This window comes from Pelobates fuscus, chromosome 5 (assembly GCF_036172605.1).
Source record: "Pelobates fuscus isolate aPelFus1 chromosome 5, aPelFus1.pri, whole genome shotgun sequence".
NCBI classification, from domain to species: Eukaryota; Metazoa; Chordata; class Amphibia; order Anura; family Pelobatidae; genus Pelobates; species Pelobates fuscus.
The window spans coordinates 231,741,625-231,756,558 of record NC_086321.1 but is presented as its reverse complement, the minus strand read 5'-3'; the positions used below and the strand labels follow the sequence as shown (position 1 = coordinate 231,756,558).

General features: G+C 39.8%; 1 protein-coding gene across 2 annotated transcripts in view; it reads right to left on the bottom strand.

The window, feature by feature from the left end:
* Window positions 1-14,934, bottom strand: part of KDM4C (lysine demethylase 4C) — a 585,611-nt gene that overhangs the window by 195,048 nt on the left and 375,629 nt on the right. For both annotated transcript variants that reach the window (XM_063455113.1, XM_063455114.1), the window contains exon 13: window positions 762-943. In XM_063455113.1, the coding sequence (XP_063311183.1) occupies window positions 762-943 (182 nt within the window). The remainder of the gene's footprint in view (window positions 1-761; window positions 944-14,934) is intronic.

The following is a 14,934-nucleotide window of genomic DNA, read 5'->3' as shown; positions in this document are numbered from 1 at the left end:
TGGAACAAGAGACAGATAGAGCAAATGAGAGTGCTGTACAGAGTTTCAGAGGCTACTTGTTGAAACTTAATATGCAGCAGATTGCATCCTATTCAGTCCCCACTATCAAGGTGGAGATAGAAGACAGCGAGCAGTAATACCAATTACTGGCATAAGGCTAAAACCTAAGCAAACAGTACCAAAGGTATAATGGGAATCTTAAGGAGCCAGTTAATGATAGAATAAAAAAAATAAAAAATAAAGCTTTATGGCTATTTCTTGACAGATCCACTATAAATATTGTATAAAAGGCTCCTGGTTAGCAAAATAGCCTAGCAATTGGTGACTGCTGCCTTACACTAGTCTTGCTTTTAACATTAAGCCTGTAGAGTATTTCTATTATATGCAATAATTTGTTTTTACAATTTTTAATTAATATTGTATGAAACACTATCAAAAGAAAGAAGCATAAACCCAAAACTACTTAAGTTTGCATAAGCATATTATTATATAAAACAGTTTAGTTACAATTAATTCTAAATTATTAATGCACATAAGATGATTAATACAACAGATATAAATCATGCATAACCCAAGCCATTATATGCCATGCTGATTTCCAAAGGCAAATGGTCATTGGCCATTTTGGCAGCAAAGAGGACATAATTGCAATCTAAAGTCATGGTTTGATGTATTTTGACATTTATGCCAATATTAAGACACATTCAGAATTTTGATCTTTAAATCTGGTACATAAAAATATCTACTCTTTTAATGCTCACCTTGTAATATGGTAAGAGTAGAGTACAAATGGCACAATATGGCTTAATCTTGGAAACTGATGAATTGTACTCCCTTTCAGCTGCAAAATTCTGTACATTCGTCTGCCAGAGATATCGAAGAGGCTTGGCCCAAAGTTCTGTTTCTTCAGCTGTATCATCTACTAACGGGCATTCTGAGAATTCTTGAGGGAGCAGAGAAGAACCTCAAAATCACTCCACAACAATGGCTAACCACATTCATTTTGAAAATCACAATATATAAATACATACACACAAAAAAAACAAAAACACAAAATAACATGACAACAAATCTGTGCCGACAATTGTGTATAGTCAAATTCCTAAGAAACAGACACACACACACACACTTTAGAAACACACTGCATCAGCCCATCTCAGCATCATCCAAAACATCTATCACACATCTTATCAATGGTATCTACTGAGGCAGTGTGAGGGAACACTGCTAGCCCCAGAATGGCACTTTCAGTGCTGCCTTACTAGAGGGATTAAAAATCAGGTTGCTCTAGTACATCAATTAGGGAGCTACATAAACCCTATGCAGAGTGAAATCAGTATCTCCTGTGAAGAGCTGGGGGGGAGACAGAGAGACTGTGAGCCAAAAAGACTGCGGAAACTGTGGAAACAAAAAGGTATTTTGCAAGCCTTTATTTTTATTTGTTAAACTACTGGGGTCAGCTTAGCTGTCCAGTAGCATAGAAAGGGTACTCTATGTGAGTTAGTCTCTAGTGTGGAGTAGGAGTTTATTTTTGGTTTTCATGTTTTGCTATGGCTCAATTGGGGCCTGCTTGCTAAATAAAGCCTGCTACACTACATATGAAAGAAGACAGAGCTTTACTCCAACCAGAAAATACTGTTTTTGGACAGAGCAACCCTTCCTATATGCCCTCCCCCGCTGACGTCACTACTCCTCTAGAATGGAAAGCAAACTAATGGGAGGATATAGATGGCATGGAGCCTTCCGCCAGCCAGGCTGGCTAGTGAGGCCACAATGATGCTGCCAGAGGTAGTTACATATGTGCAGCATTTTATAGAAAAAAGGTGAGTGCCAAGCTTTTTATATTTATATATATTAGGATGCACTCCACGGGATTTTTGCAATCACTTTGTTATTCTGATAAATTAAAAAAAACATATACAGAGTTCCAATACAATGCAGGTTTGCACCACGTTCTCAATTATTCCTTGTTTACCAAAAAGAGGAGTGCCAAGCATTTATATATATATATATATATATATATATATATATAAAATTATTCCTTGTTTACCAAAAAGACGAGTGCCAAGCTTATATATATATATACATAAAAGCTTGGCACTCCTCTTTATGGTAAACAAGGAATAATTGAGAACGTGGTGCAAACCTGCATTGTATTGGAACTCTGTATATGTTTTTTTTTTATTTATTAGAATAACAAAGTGATTGCAAAAATCCCGTGGAGTGCACCCTAATATATATATATAATATATACACACACTCTAGGCACCATTACTATTTTAGATCACCCTTTAAGACTGGAGCATAACTGGAAGCATAAATGGTTTAAATCATTTTCCAGTTTGGTAGTGAACTTACATTTTAAATTCACTTTTAATTCTTATTTTTATAAATAACCCTGTTCACCACTGGAAACAATATGTAAAGGGACACCATAGGCACCAACAACACTTCAGCTAACTGAAGTGCTCTGGGTGCAGTGTCCCAGCACGCTTAACCCTGCAAAGGTAATTATTGCAGTTATTAATAAACTGCAATAATTACCTTTATGGGCTATCTCCTCCTCTAGTGGCTGACTAACAGACAGCCGCTAGAGGAATTTCTGGATCGTTAGGAGACTTTTGGTCGTCTGACGTTGGACGTCTTCACGCAATGCTTAAGGACTTCCAGAGTCATTAGAATCCCCATAGAAAAGCATTGTATAAAAGCATTCCTATGGGTAAATCCTAATGCAAGTGCGGCTATTGCAGGGTATGATCATTATGTCTCCCCCCTCCTCCCTGGCTGATGTCAGAGGGGAAAGAGAATAGGCGGACCCAAGCAAGTGCCAGGGGAGATCAACGCTAAACCCAGGTAAGTGACAAAAGTTGTTTTAAACCCCTTTTAAAACACGAGGGGGGCCTTGACGCAGTGGGAAACTATAGTGCCAGGAAAAAAATACTGCAGTGAGTTTGCCAAATGAACTCATTGTCTTGAGACTGATTTTCTTAACAAAAGATATCCTATAACAGTGTCACATTTAAAGTTACTGAGCTCTCCATTATGACCCATTGAACTGCCAATGTTAATCTGTTGAGGTTTCATGGCTGTGCTTAATTTTTTCCCCACCTGTTAACAAGATGTGTGGCAGAAATACCTAATCTTAATAATCAATAGGGGTATCCTACTAATATAGATTGATTAAGAATGTCCAGTAGGCATTATTGATTGCCCATTGGAGAACAAAAAAATGTCAATCAATGTGATGTGCATTCAAGGTTCCATTTTTAAAATAAGTTTAAGGTGATGTATATAGTAAATCTATGTAATAGTTATGAAATAGTTACCAAATAGAGGTATGAACAATTAGAGCATGGGAAGGGCTAATTTGGCTTTAAAGGGATACTATTGTGCCAGGAATATAAAGCTGTATTCCTGACACTGTCGATCCCCCTGCCTCCCCCCACCAGGGTAAATAAAGGGTTAAAAACCCTTCATTTGGGGGCGGGGCTTAGCACCCATGGCGAACGGACGCATCTGCTAGGAGCTCCGGGCGCCAACCGCAACAAACGCCAAAATAAGGGATACCCCGCGGGCATCAGAACCCCAGAAGGCACTCACCATAGCCCAGAAAGGGTGAGCAATAGGCACATGCCTTTCCTGTACCCGAAATCGGGCGGGAAAACTCAGCGCAAGTCCGGGGTCTACCCTGGGTACAAGACCACGCGGGCCGCCGCACGGGACTTGGAAGAAGAACTGTTAGAGCTCTACAGCTCCCCCTGGCTACCTGACAGGCCTCCACAGCACACATACATCATGGGGGCAGGACCCAGAAACCTCAGGTTGGCCCCAGCAAGGACTCCCACGATATAGGGGAGATGCTACAGCGCCCGATGACACCCAAGATGGCGGCCCAGCCAGACACTGACATGCACAAAGCAAAACCGCCAGCCGCCCGAAACGCAACCGGTGACGCCGATGCTCCCACGACTTTCTTGGAGGCACTAACTGAACAGGACCCTCACGCTCCCCTGCCACCAAACAAGACATCGCAAACCTCTTATGGGAGCTGCGACAAATGTCAGCGGCCGACATAGACACAGTCCGCAATGATGTGAAGGCGGTGGAGGCTCGCACACAAGTCACAGAGAACACTGTTACAGAGCTCCAACGGGAGGTACGTGGAATGAGGGATCAAATGCACAGCCTACAGCACTCCCATACTTCCCTGACACAGCGGGTTGATATCACTGAGGACCGCCACAGACTACCCAATATCAAAGTCCGAGGTGTCCCGGATACAATAAGCCAGACAGAGCTGCCACACTACTTACGGCGACTGGTAGAAACGATCCTCCCACACTCACAGGCTAAAAAACTCCAGTTTGACGGCTGCTACAGGATCAACAAATCTAGACAAGCTCCCACGGAAGCCACTCACGACATAATAGTACGCTGCCACTCGGTGTCGGATAGGAACCGCCTCTTAGCAGCCGTGAAAGGCAAAACCCCCATGGACTTTGAGTCATCCAAACTGACTTTTTTTCCAAGATCTCTCCAGGAATACCTTGCAATGGTGGAAATCTCTAGGGGCAATCACAAGCCAACTGAGGGCAGCCGGAGTGGAATATCGTTGGCAACTGCGAGAGCTCTCACGGCCGCAACAGCAGATGGCAGGACTCTAAGACTCACCTCCACAACAGATGCAGCAGCATTCCTTCAAACACTGGGACTGAGCATACACCCAGAGGCACCCAATGCACAGCCCAACGCACCGGCTAGACAGACTCATTACGCATTGGAAGAGGGAAGGACATCAGACGCAGAGACCTAATACTCTACACTACCTAAAGCTGCTATTACTCTCCTTTTTGTTTCCTTTACCACTGCTTACCATGACAACAGTTGCCTTAACCACAACTAAGCCTTATACACACGCCTCACACACTGTGGAACATCCTCGGAGTACTTGAGCCATGACTAAACCCACAGTCTCTGCCCCCACAGACGGCCCACTCCCACACTAACGCCCCAACTTACCAAGCTGAGCCCCTACCCCCCCCCCCCACAGGCCTCCTTGGTTAGGGGTAAGACAACTACTACACGTACCACCAGCCATGCTTAAGATGGTGTCACAACGACAACGTCAGACCCGACTACCTAGCGACAACTGACCTAACATACCACTCAACCCTGTGGTACCAACACACCTCGCAACTACACATTACCAAACATATCACACATACTCACAGACACGCACAAAGACAAAAATGTAAATGAGGCATTTTACGGTTGAATGTTTTAACTTGCCTTGATTACACGATTCTGTTAATTCTCAACTAACGCTATAAATAATGTATGTGTTTATCACTCTGCCTCAATAAAATAAAGATTGACAAAAAAAAAAAAAAAACCTTCATTTACCTACCTGATCCCAGCGCCACCCCCTCCAATGGACCGCGCTATTGTGCATGCGTGGCAAATGCCCTGCGCTCATTAGACCTCCCCTTAGGAAAGCATTGAACTTTAGTTTTACAAAGGATTAGTTATTATTTTAGACAAATAGTGATTTTTAACCCTTTCACCAAAGCATTTACCATGACTGCCTGAGAGCATTGTGGTTCATGACAGATATGTGTGCCATACCAATGAAATACAAGAAAATAAAAGTTGCCCACAATAACCATTAAAAGCAGCATTCTTGTAGTTTTTCTCGGCTGTTCGCGCCTCACTCATTTTTTTTTCTATACACAATCCTTCCTCGCATGGCCTCTTGAGCACTGCATTTCATCGTTTGCAGTAAGACACTCACTGGTTTGGACACTAAAACTAGATATTATTTCAGAACAAGAGATAATTTGAAAATATTTGTGGTGTTTCCCTATGACCGTGAGTTTTATGATCAACTCCATCACATATGAAAAATAAAGGTAATACACAAAGAAAATATAGAAGCACACTGTCATTGCATATGTTGTGCACCAAGAAACTGTCTTGTGATACTTTTCACAAACTTAATGGACCATAACTTCTGGAGCAGACATCGTTCTTGATCTGGTGTCAATTGTACAGCAAAGAGTACAATGACTTTCTGGTATATTAGGAACTGAAATTTCTATATGGGAGCAGAAAGATCAGACATTTTTCTTGACTTTATACATACAAATAAATAATACTGTAGGACAAAACATACCAGTAGCAAATCAAAATGTCTTGTTATAACTTGAATGTTGTGTCTAATCATTTCTTATGGCAGCATTTTAATTTCTGCAGAAATATAGGCCTAAACAAAGTATTTTGTTTGATCAGCTTATGCTTCATGGATGCATGGAAAGGTTAAATTCCATTGGCAACACTAGAAATAAGTCTAAAAAGCTTACTTGGAAGCTTTGAATAGTACAGAGGAATGTGATGTGGGTTTATTGCTGGCGTTCAAAAAGTTAAAAGAAAATCCACTTGGACTCTGTATCATCTTGTATTGCTTGTTTTTGGATTCTAAGGGTTCACAGACCATATGGCAGCAAAGCATTAAAAAATAAAAAATCTGTTTACCATCCATGCTACCAAACCTACACCGTAACTACTTTCATTACTAATTTTACCACTATAGCATCCAGTGTTGGTTAACATTTTAATAGTAAAAGGTGTTTCATCTTTATGTTTGTACACAAACAATCTATTTTTTATTAAATAGTTATGGGTAACCCACCCTTAGGTGACCAGGAGATGGATATAAAATAAATAAAATGAAAACATAAATAAATGTAATGAACAAAGTGGATAGAATAGTGCAATAGATTAAAAACACAATAACAAATATGAATAAAACCCAAGACTACAATAACAGTCTAGGCAGAGAGTTGAAGTCCTGATGTCATGGATGGCGCCATCCAGTGGTATGCACGCGGTGAATGCAAGTCTTCGGGCTCTGTTTCATAGTCGGCTGGAGGAGAGGTTGAAACTTTATTCGCTCCCTAACCGCTACCACACTTTGTTACTTCAAAAGATCCACTGATATGCTTGTTTTCCTGGCACTCCTAATGGAGACATTAGGACTTCAACGCTCTGCCTAGACTTTTATTGTAGTCTTGGGTTTTAACCGGTAATATACCGGAGAAGATTTTGTATCTTTATTGTCCAGCATAGATGCTATATTATCATTACCAGTCAATATATGTGGTTACCTGTTGCTTATATATAGCAGGAGTGTGACCTCATTGTACTGGTACATTGTGTTATTGTCACGGCTCCTGGCTCTTCTGCCGGCGTGGCTGCACACGGGTGCAAGGTTTTTAGGATTGCCGGCCGCTGCATTTCAGGTTTTCATAATAAACTTACATTCGCCCACATCAAAGATGGTGCCAACGTGCGTGCGACGTCACATCATAGACGTGCACGCATGTTTTGGGGTCAGAAGTCAGAGACAGCCAATTGCAGCCTAAAGAGGGTTATTTAAACCCATGTTACCTTTTGTCAGTGCCCTGTCATGGTTTCCACTAGCTGGTTATCTGAGAGTGTGTTCCTGATCATATTTTTCTGGTATTTGACTTTGGCTTTGTTTCAACTTCCCTGATTTCTGGTATTCTTGACTTTTCTCATCATTGTCTCTCATTCTGTGTCCCTGACCTTGGCAAGTATTTTGACTATCCTCTGGTACGTTAAGTATGGCCATTCTAAGGTCCAGTTAGATGTTATCCTTAGTCCTCGGTGTGATGCTATTCTGCGTGCTGGATCAACTATAATCCTGACAGTTATTAATAAGTTTTTTCTTTACATAGGAATTACAATAGACTTAAAATATAAAACGTGAAAGTATCAATTTTAGGAAATTAAGATGTGCATAAGGCTACTCCTGCTTCCATGTATACCTTTAAAATGTAATATGGCATGAAATTCTGACAACCACTGCTACATAGCTTCGAAAAGAAAAAGGATTCAATTATATGGTAAAGCACATAGTTCTCCATTGTGGCGTATGAAGGAACAATGAAAGCTGCTAGAGTAATGAACAAGATGAAAGCAAAGAACCGGCTACATTACCAGATTCACTTATAATTTTCATCAAAAGAGGCATGATAAAGGTCAACACAGAAAACTCTGCTCCAATAAAATACAGAGCAGGCAGTTAAAGGGAAGATGAAGGCTCTTTGTTGTAACAGTTTGAATGCAAGAGTAAAACATAAGAAATTACAGTTATTATTTTTAAATGTATGCATGCATTGTTTGGTACCCAGGTTTGTAAAATACTACCTTTCAGAAGACTGTAATTCCTGCATCAACAAAAGATTGTAGAAACTATGGCTTGTCAGTACAGCCATTGGTCTATAGTTTCTCAGAAACATGAACACCCAGTTACAGAACAGAAATTACTGATATGATCCATATCATTTCTACATCTTGAGCAAAATATCGTTCTGTGATTTTAACAGCATTCCCTTACACAAAAGTGAAAATAAAAGTGATAAGTCGTATAGAGACATGGGGGGGGGGGGGGGGGGGGAGGAGGGGGGCACAAGAGGGCAGAGTGTCTATCTGCAGAGCATGCCAGCCACTCCCCCGTCCCTCCCGCTCGCAGTACCAGAGGAACGTCTGGCCTGTTTGCAGAGAAGAGCAGGGATGGAATTTGAGGACTCATCTTAAGGTAAGAGAAGAGGGGTTTGGGGGACCTTTTTGTGTAGTGTGTTGAATTTAGGAGGGAGGACAGTGTATTAATTTGAGGAAGGGATGGGGCAGTATATTAATTTGAGAAGGGTGGGGGACAGTATTAAATTGGGGGAGGGAGTGGGCAGTGTATTAAATTGGGGGAGGGAGTGGGCAGTTTATTAATTTAAATGAGGGAGAGGGCACTGTATTAATTTGAGGGACGGAGGGTGCCAGTGTATTAAATTGGGGCAAAGGAGCAGTATATTAAATTGAAGGAGGAAGAGGGCAGTGTATTTAATTGTGGGAGGGAGTGGGGCTCTGTATTAGAGTGGTGGGCGTGAGCTAAAGTAGGGGAAGGGCAGTTTGTTAATTTAGGGAGGGAGGGATCAGAGTATTAAATTGGGGGATAGTGTATTCAATTAGAGTGGAGGGAGGAAGGGTAGTGTATTAGATTGGGTGGAGGGGACAATGTATTAGATTGGATTTGGGGAAATGTATTGGATTTGTGGGCAGTGTATTAGAATGGGGGGAGGGGGTAGTGTATTAGATTGGGTTTGCATGGAGTTGCTGAGCGCTCCCCATGGAGATGCTGATTGGCCGCACAGCTTTTTGCCACGTATGCACAATAGCCTCCCAATTCTTTCCTATAGAAAACAATTGGATTGGCTGAGTTTATGAAGTTTGATTAACTCCGCCAACGTGAAGAACACACTCATAGGACTTCAAAATCAACAAGATAACGTCATTTGTTTTTTTACAGCTGTGCAACAGCACACATTCACCATTTCAGTCCCATTACCAAAATGTTCTTAATATGTCAAGGTAGTTGGACCGAAACATTGGTTATATGCAATGTTATGTGTGTGTGTGTGTGTGTGTATGCATCTGACACACACATACACACACACTAGCACATAGAGGCACACAGATACACACCTTAACACACAGTGTGTATCTTATGGAGCCTTGCCCCGCCCTCTCGGAGCACTCTGATTGTTGGGTTTAAGCCATCCAATCAGAGTGTTCTCACAGGTAAGTCTCTACATTTACCTGTCACAGCACTCTGATTGGTTGGTTTGAAATCCACCAATTAGAGTGCTCTGTGTCATTTTACACAGGGTGGGAAAGTTATTTGGATTGGTGGATTAAGTTGGTGGATTAAGTTACCAATCAGAGAGTTATGAGTCAAATTACACAGCGTGGGGAAATTCCAAAGAACTTTCCCACCCTGTGTAAAATGACACAGAGCACTCTGATTGGTGGATTTCAAACCAACCAATCAGAGTGCTGTGACAGGTAAATGTAGAGACTTACCTGTCAGTCCCTTCATTTACCTGTCAGAGCACTCTGATTGGATGGCTTAAACCCACCAATCAGAGTGCTCTGAGCCTAATTGCAGGGCGGGGCAAGGCTTTATAAGCCTTCTCCCGCCCTGCAGAGCTCAGTCTGCGCGGAGCCTTTGCCGGGTGAAGAAGGATGTTTTTTTTTTTTTAATTATTATTGCATCGGTTATTATGGGGGGGGGTTTTGGCCCTTTTTTGGAGCACAAAAAAGAAGATTTTAGAATAAAGAAAACATTGAATGTTATTTTTTTTTTTTTTTTTTACAGGTACTTAGTTAAAGGTCCCCCCCTCATTATTTTTAGGGTGAGGGGGTAGATAGGGGGATAATTATTTTTCTTGGGGGGAGTAGGTGACTAGGGGTTTGGGGTCCCCTAGTCACCTGGGGGGGGCCCAATTTTTTTTAGGGCCCCCACCTGCCGCTCAGGGGTGGGGGCCGGGGGGAGGACATTAGGTCCCCCCCCTTATTCCAATTTAGGGCCCCCACCCACCGCTCTGGTGAGTTTTGTAATGCCTAGGGCAGCACAAAACCAGGATACACCACTGGCTGTTACACAGTGTAAATCACTCATTGGCGTCCCTGTTCCTCCTGTAAGACATTTCCAGTGTGAATGGCTTTTAGTGGGCAGACAGTAAGTGATCCCTTTCACTTCCTGTCCAGATACAATCGCAGATCCTGAGGGTGCTAGTACATGACTACATTTTACACCCTCTATATCTGTACCTGCAGCTCTGCTTTCAAGCATAGGAGGCTGACTGGACACTGCCCAAGAATCTCGGTACACCAGCCCACCAAGCTCAAAAGAGGGACATTTAGATGGTTTTGCTAGTACACCACTAAGCTCTTTTAATAACTTTGTGTGTATTCCATCAGGTCCCATTGACTTGTCTTTACATTTGACAGTTGAAATAGAATCTCTTCCTCTGTAAACATGTAACAGATTACTCATTTGTCCTTTTTCCTAAACTGGGGCCTCTTTCCTTCATTTTCATCTGTAAATACTGAACAAAAATATTCATTAAGGCAAAAATATTCATTAGACCTTTATCCTCTTCTACATACCTTCCTTCTTTTGTTTTTAATCTAACTAATCCTTGTTTTACTTTCCTTTCCTCATTTATGTATCTAAAAAAAAAATGTTTTGTATCCCTTTTTTACTGACTGGGCAATTTTCTCTTCTGTGTGTGTGATTTACAAGCTCTATAACTTGCTTAGCCTCTTTCTGCCTAATCTTATAGATCTGTCTATCTTCCTCACTATTATCACTATGATTTTTTTTATAATTACTATATGCTAACTTTTTGATTTTTACTCTTTTGGCCACATCTGCGGAGTACCACAGTGGTTACTTTCATTTACAGTCTGATAATGACTCCTTAGAAAAAAAAGGTTACCTGTGCTCTTTCCACATCCCTATATATTATTAAACAAATGGAGGTTTTTAGTTACCTCCAATGGCCATGAGAGGGTATGCCCACCTGCCACGCCAAGGCAGACCTCTTAGGTGGGTCCTAACTCAAACCATTCACCTTGCTTCCTTGAGCTTCTGGCAAAATATCTCTAATGAGACAGAAAGGGGTATTTTTTATATATACATCCCTACATGCGTATTAACCATAATAGGGAACACATGGTATGGGCAGCAGCATTGTAACCTAGCTGTGTATATATATATATATATATATATATATATATATATATATATATATATATATATATATATATATATGGCAGGTGGACATACCCTCTCATGGCCATTGGAGGTAACTAAAAACCATTTGTTTAAAAATACATAGCTTTGTGGAAAGAGCGCAGGTAAAAACATTTCTTTGGTTTTTACTATATGTATTTTGGCGTATGTGTACTATGGACATTGCTGCCGCCCAGGAGTAATGGGAGTTTGAGCACAGTACTTTCTTTGTATTTGATAATGACTCCTTTACAAATATTCTGATTTTCGAAAAGTCTGTTTTTCTAAAGTCTAAAACTGTTGTTTTTGTGTGGTGTGACTCAGTCACTGTTCTTATATTAAACCACACTGACTGCTGATCACTGGATCCTAAACTTTCACCTACAGTAACATCTGATACCAAATCTCCATTTGTTAATAATAAATCTAGTTTGGTCTCTCTACGAGTTGGCTCCTCAACGACTTGTTTTAAAGACAATCCCAGTAGGGTGTTTAGAATATGTGTGCTCCTGGCACAAACAGCTATTTTGGTTTTCCAATTCACATCAGGAAGATTAAAGTCACACATGATGATAACTTACCCCTTCATTGTCATTTTAGCTATCTCCTCAACTAGTAGATTATCTAAATCTTCTATTTGCCCTGGGGGCCTATAAATCACATCTACATGAGTTACTGTGTGATTGCCAAATTCTAATGTAACCCAAACGGACTCTATATTCGCCTCACTAACTTTTATTAGGCTAGATTTTATGCTATCCTTTACATACAGGGTCACCCCTCCCCCTTTCTTGCCTTCCCTGTCTTTTCTATATAAAGAGTACCCTGTTATTGCTATGTCCCAGTCATTTTCCTCATTATACCATGTCTCAGTAACAGCGACTAAATCTACATTATCAGTTGCCATTATTGACACAAGTTCATGGATATTAGCCCTAGCTACACCTCCCTGGTTGTGACTTTTAATTTTCAATCAGATCTTAAAGCACAGTGTATTTACTTTATAAGTTATCTCCTTTCACTTAACTGAACTTTAATCACACACATAAGACTGCTGTAGTCTCTAGCAAGGTATTAAAAGGGGCACGAGGCAATATAACCATTTCAACTTACTAAATTTATTACAATGTCTGGAGCCCTATGGTACTGTCCCTCCATTCAATGTTAAATCAGTTTCAGACTTTTTTTTTTATTATTATTAAATAAATAATGGACACTGACGAACAGGAAATGAGAGACATAATCCTTTATGGAAGCACGCAGGCAAGCTTTAAAATTAGGATAATCCTGTTGGATTACTGAAGTTATCACAGATATAAAATGTACATGCTAAAGTTCACATTCAAAAACAGGCAATCAATGCAAAACCCCCCCCTTTTTTTTTTTTTTGCTTCAGCTCTGAAAACACTATTAAGGACATGTATAATGCTTTTTTTAATTTATTGTTTTTAACAAAAGGCATGTAATTTGATTTATATCTCATTAACATTATATGTATATTTATTTTGTGAAACAGTTTTTACAGTGTTGAAAGCACTAACCCTAACTACATATTTTGCTAATCTTTTTATTTAAATAGTTTTTGTAGTCCAAATGCAACTTGGTCACACACACTTTTGTTTCTACTTCAGATGACAAGCTGTCCCCTAACTTAAAATACCATGTAAGAAACGAAAGTGCTGAGAAGCCAAAACTGTAGGACAAGAAATGCGTTCTCGCTGTTTTATGTGAAAGAACACAAAAATGTCTCAGTAATGGATCAATAAATATCTTGAATCAATTCAATGCTAACTGCAAGGATGACTTTTTTATTGCTTTAGGAAGCAGGGATTTCACAACATAAAAAGTTATAATTATTTCATAGGCTCGCATTTCTTGGGATTTTATTTTCCATGTAAAATAAACTTTTAGGCACTTAGAAGCATACAGTCACACTCAATACTAGATTATTGTATTTAATTATATGCTAAAGGTATACACTTCCAAGTGTATTCTATTATGCATTTAAATATTTACCCATTCAGATATATTAAAAAATTGGCACCAATGTTCCATTACTTGAGCTCCCTCCTACAACCTCCACAAAATAAATAAAAGTTACCTTTTTGGCCCAAATCAACAAAAACACTTAAGAATTACAAATATTACAAACAGGTTTGTGTTTTCTTTTAGATGTGTTTTCCATAATGAAGATGAAGAGGCCTGGTGCCAGCATGTAGGGTTTTCTTTTATACATTTACAATACAGTATGTGAGAAAATAGCAGCACATCACTTGCTTGGATCAGGTAAATTATATAAATGTATGGTCCTAATGCTATAGGCAATATAAAGCCATTGAAAAAGAGTAAATTACATTTTGAGGTAGGATCATCAGAGATAAGATTGGTGAGCTTGATGCAGAGACTCACATTCGTAGGAAGAAAATAATTCTACCAAGATCTGCATATAAACAAATGCACTTTGTGCAAGAATTACTTCCATTTTGATTTTATTAGAAGACATATGAAAATCAACTATACTAAAATGAAAGGATTATATTTTCTTGGACTTTAAGAGAATGCTATGTCGTTAAAGGAATACTCCAAGTATGATAAACAAAGCAGCTTTTACTGTAGTGGTTATGGTGCCACTAGAGTCCTAGTGCATCCCTATAAAAGTAGTCTAACAGTCTGCTAGCAGTTTGACTTCTTACCTGGGGTCCACCAGACACTGTTCCCTTTCCTTTTCAGGCATTGAGAGACGGGAACCTCTTGCTGGGGGCTTCTGTTACCTACCCTGAGCTAAGCCCAGCAGTGCAAGGTCAGCTCATTTGGTAAGTGTTACCTAATCGCTTTCAGCCAAGGATCTAAGCCCTACACAGTGAGACTTCGCTCAGAAGAGATGGGCCTTAATTGTAGATAAGTATTTCAACTTCAGCTATCCCAGATTACTGAAAACATTTTAATTCTAATAAAATAAAGTGTTTGCAATTTATGATTAATAAAAAATAATGTAATAATATTATCAGAACAACAGACTATAATATTCCCAATAAAAATAAACAAGTAAATTAATTTGTAAAGACAATTTAATACAGATGCATGTTCACTTTATTGATAAAGAGCATCACATAATGTATAAAATGACGTAAGAGAGAAATCTTTACACCTCTTATTTACGCTCATCCAATCATTTAAGACTGGATTATAGACACACTATAGTCATCAAAACAATTTTAGCTTAATGAAGGAGCTTTGGTGTATAGTACAGGCCCCTGTAGCCTTACTGCTCAATTATATAC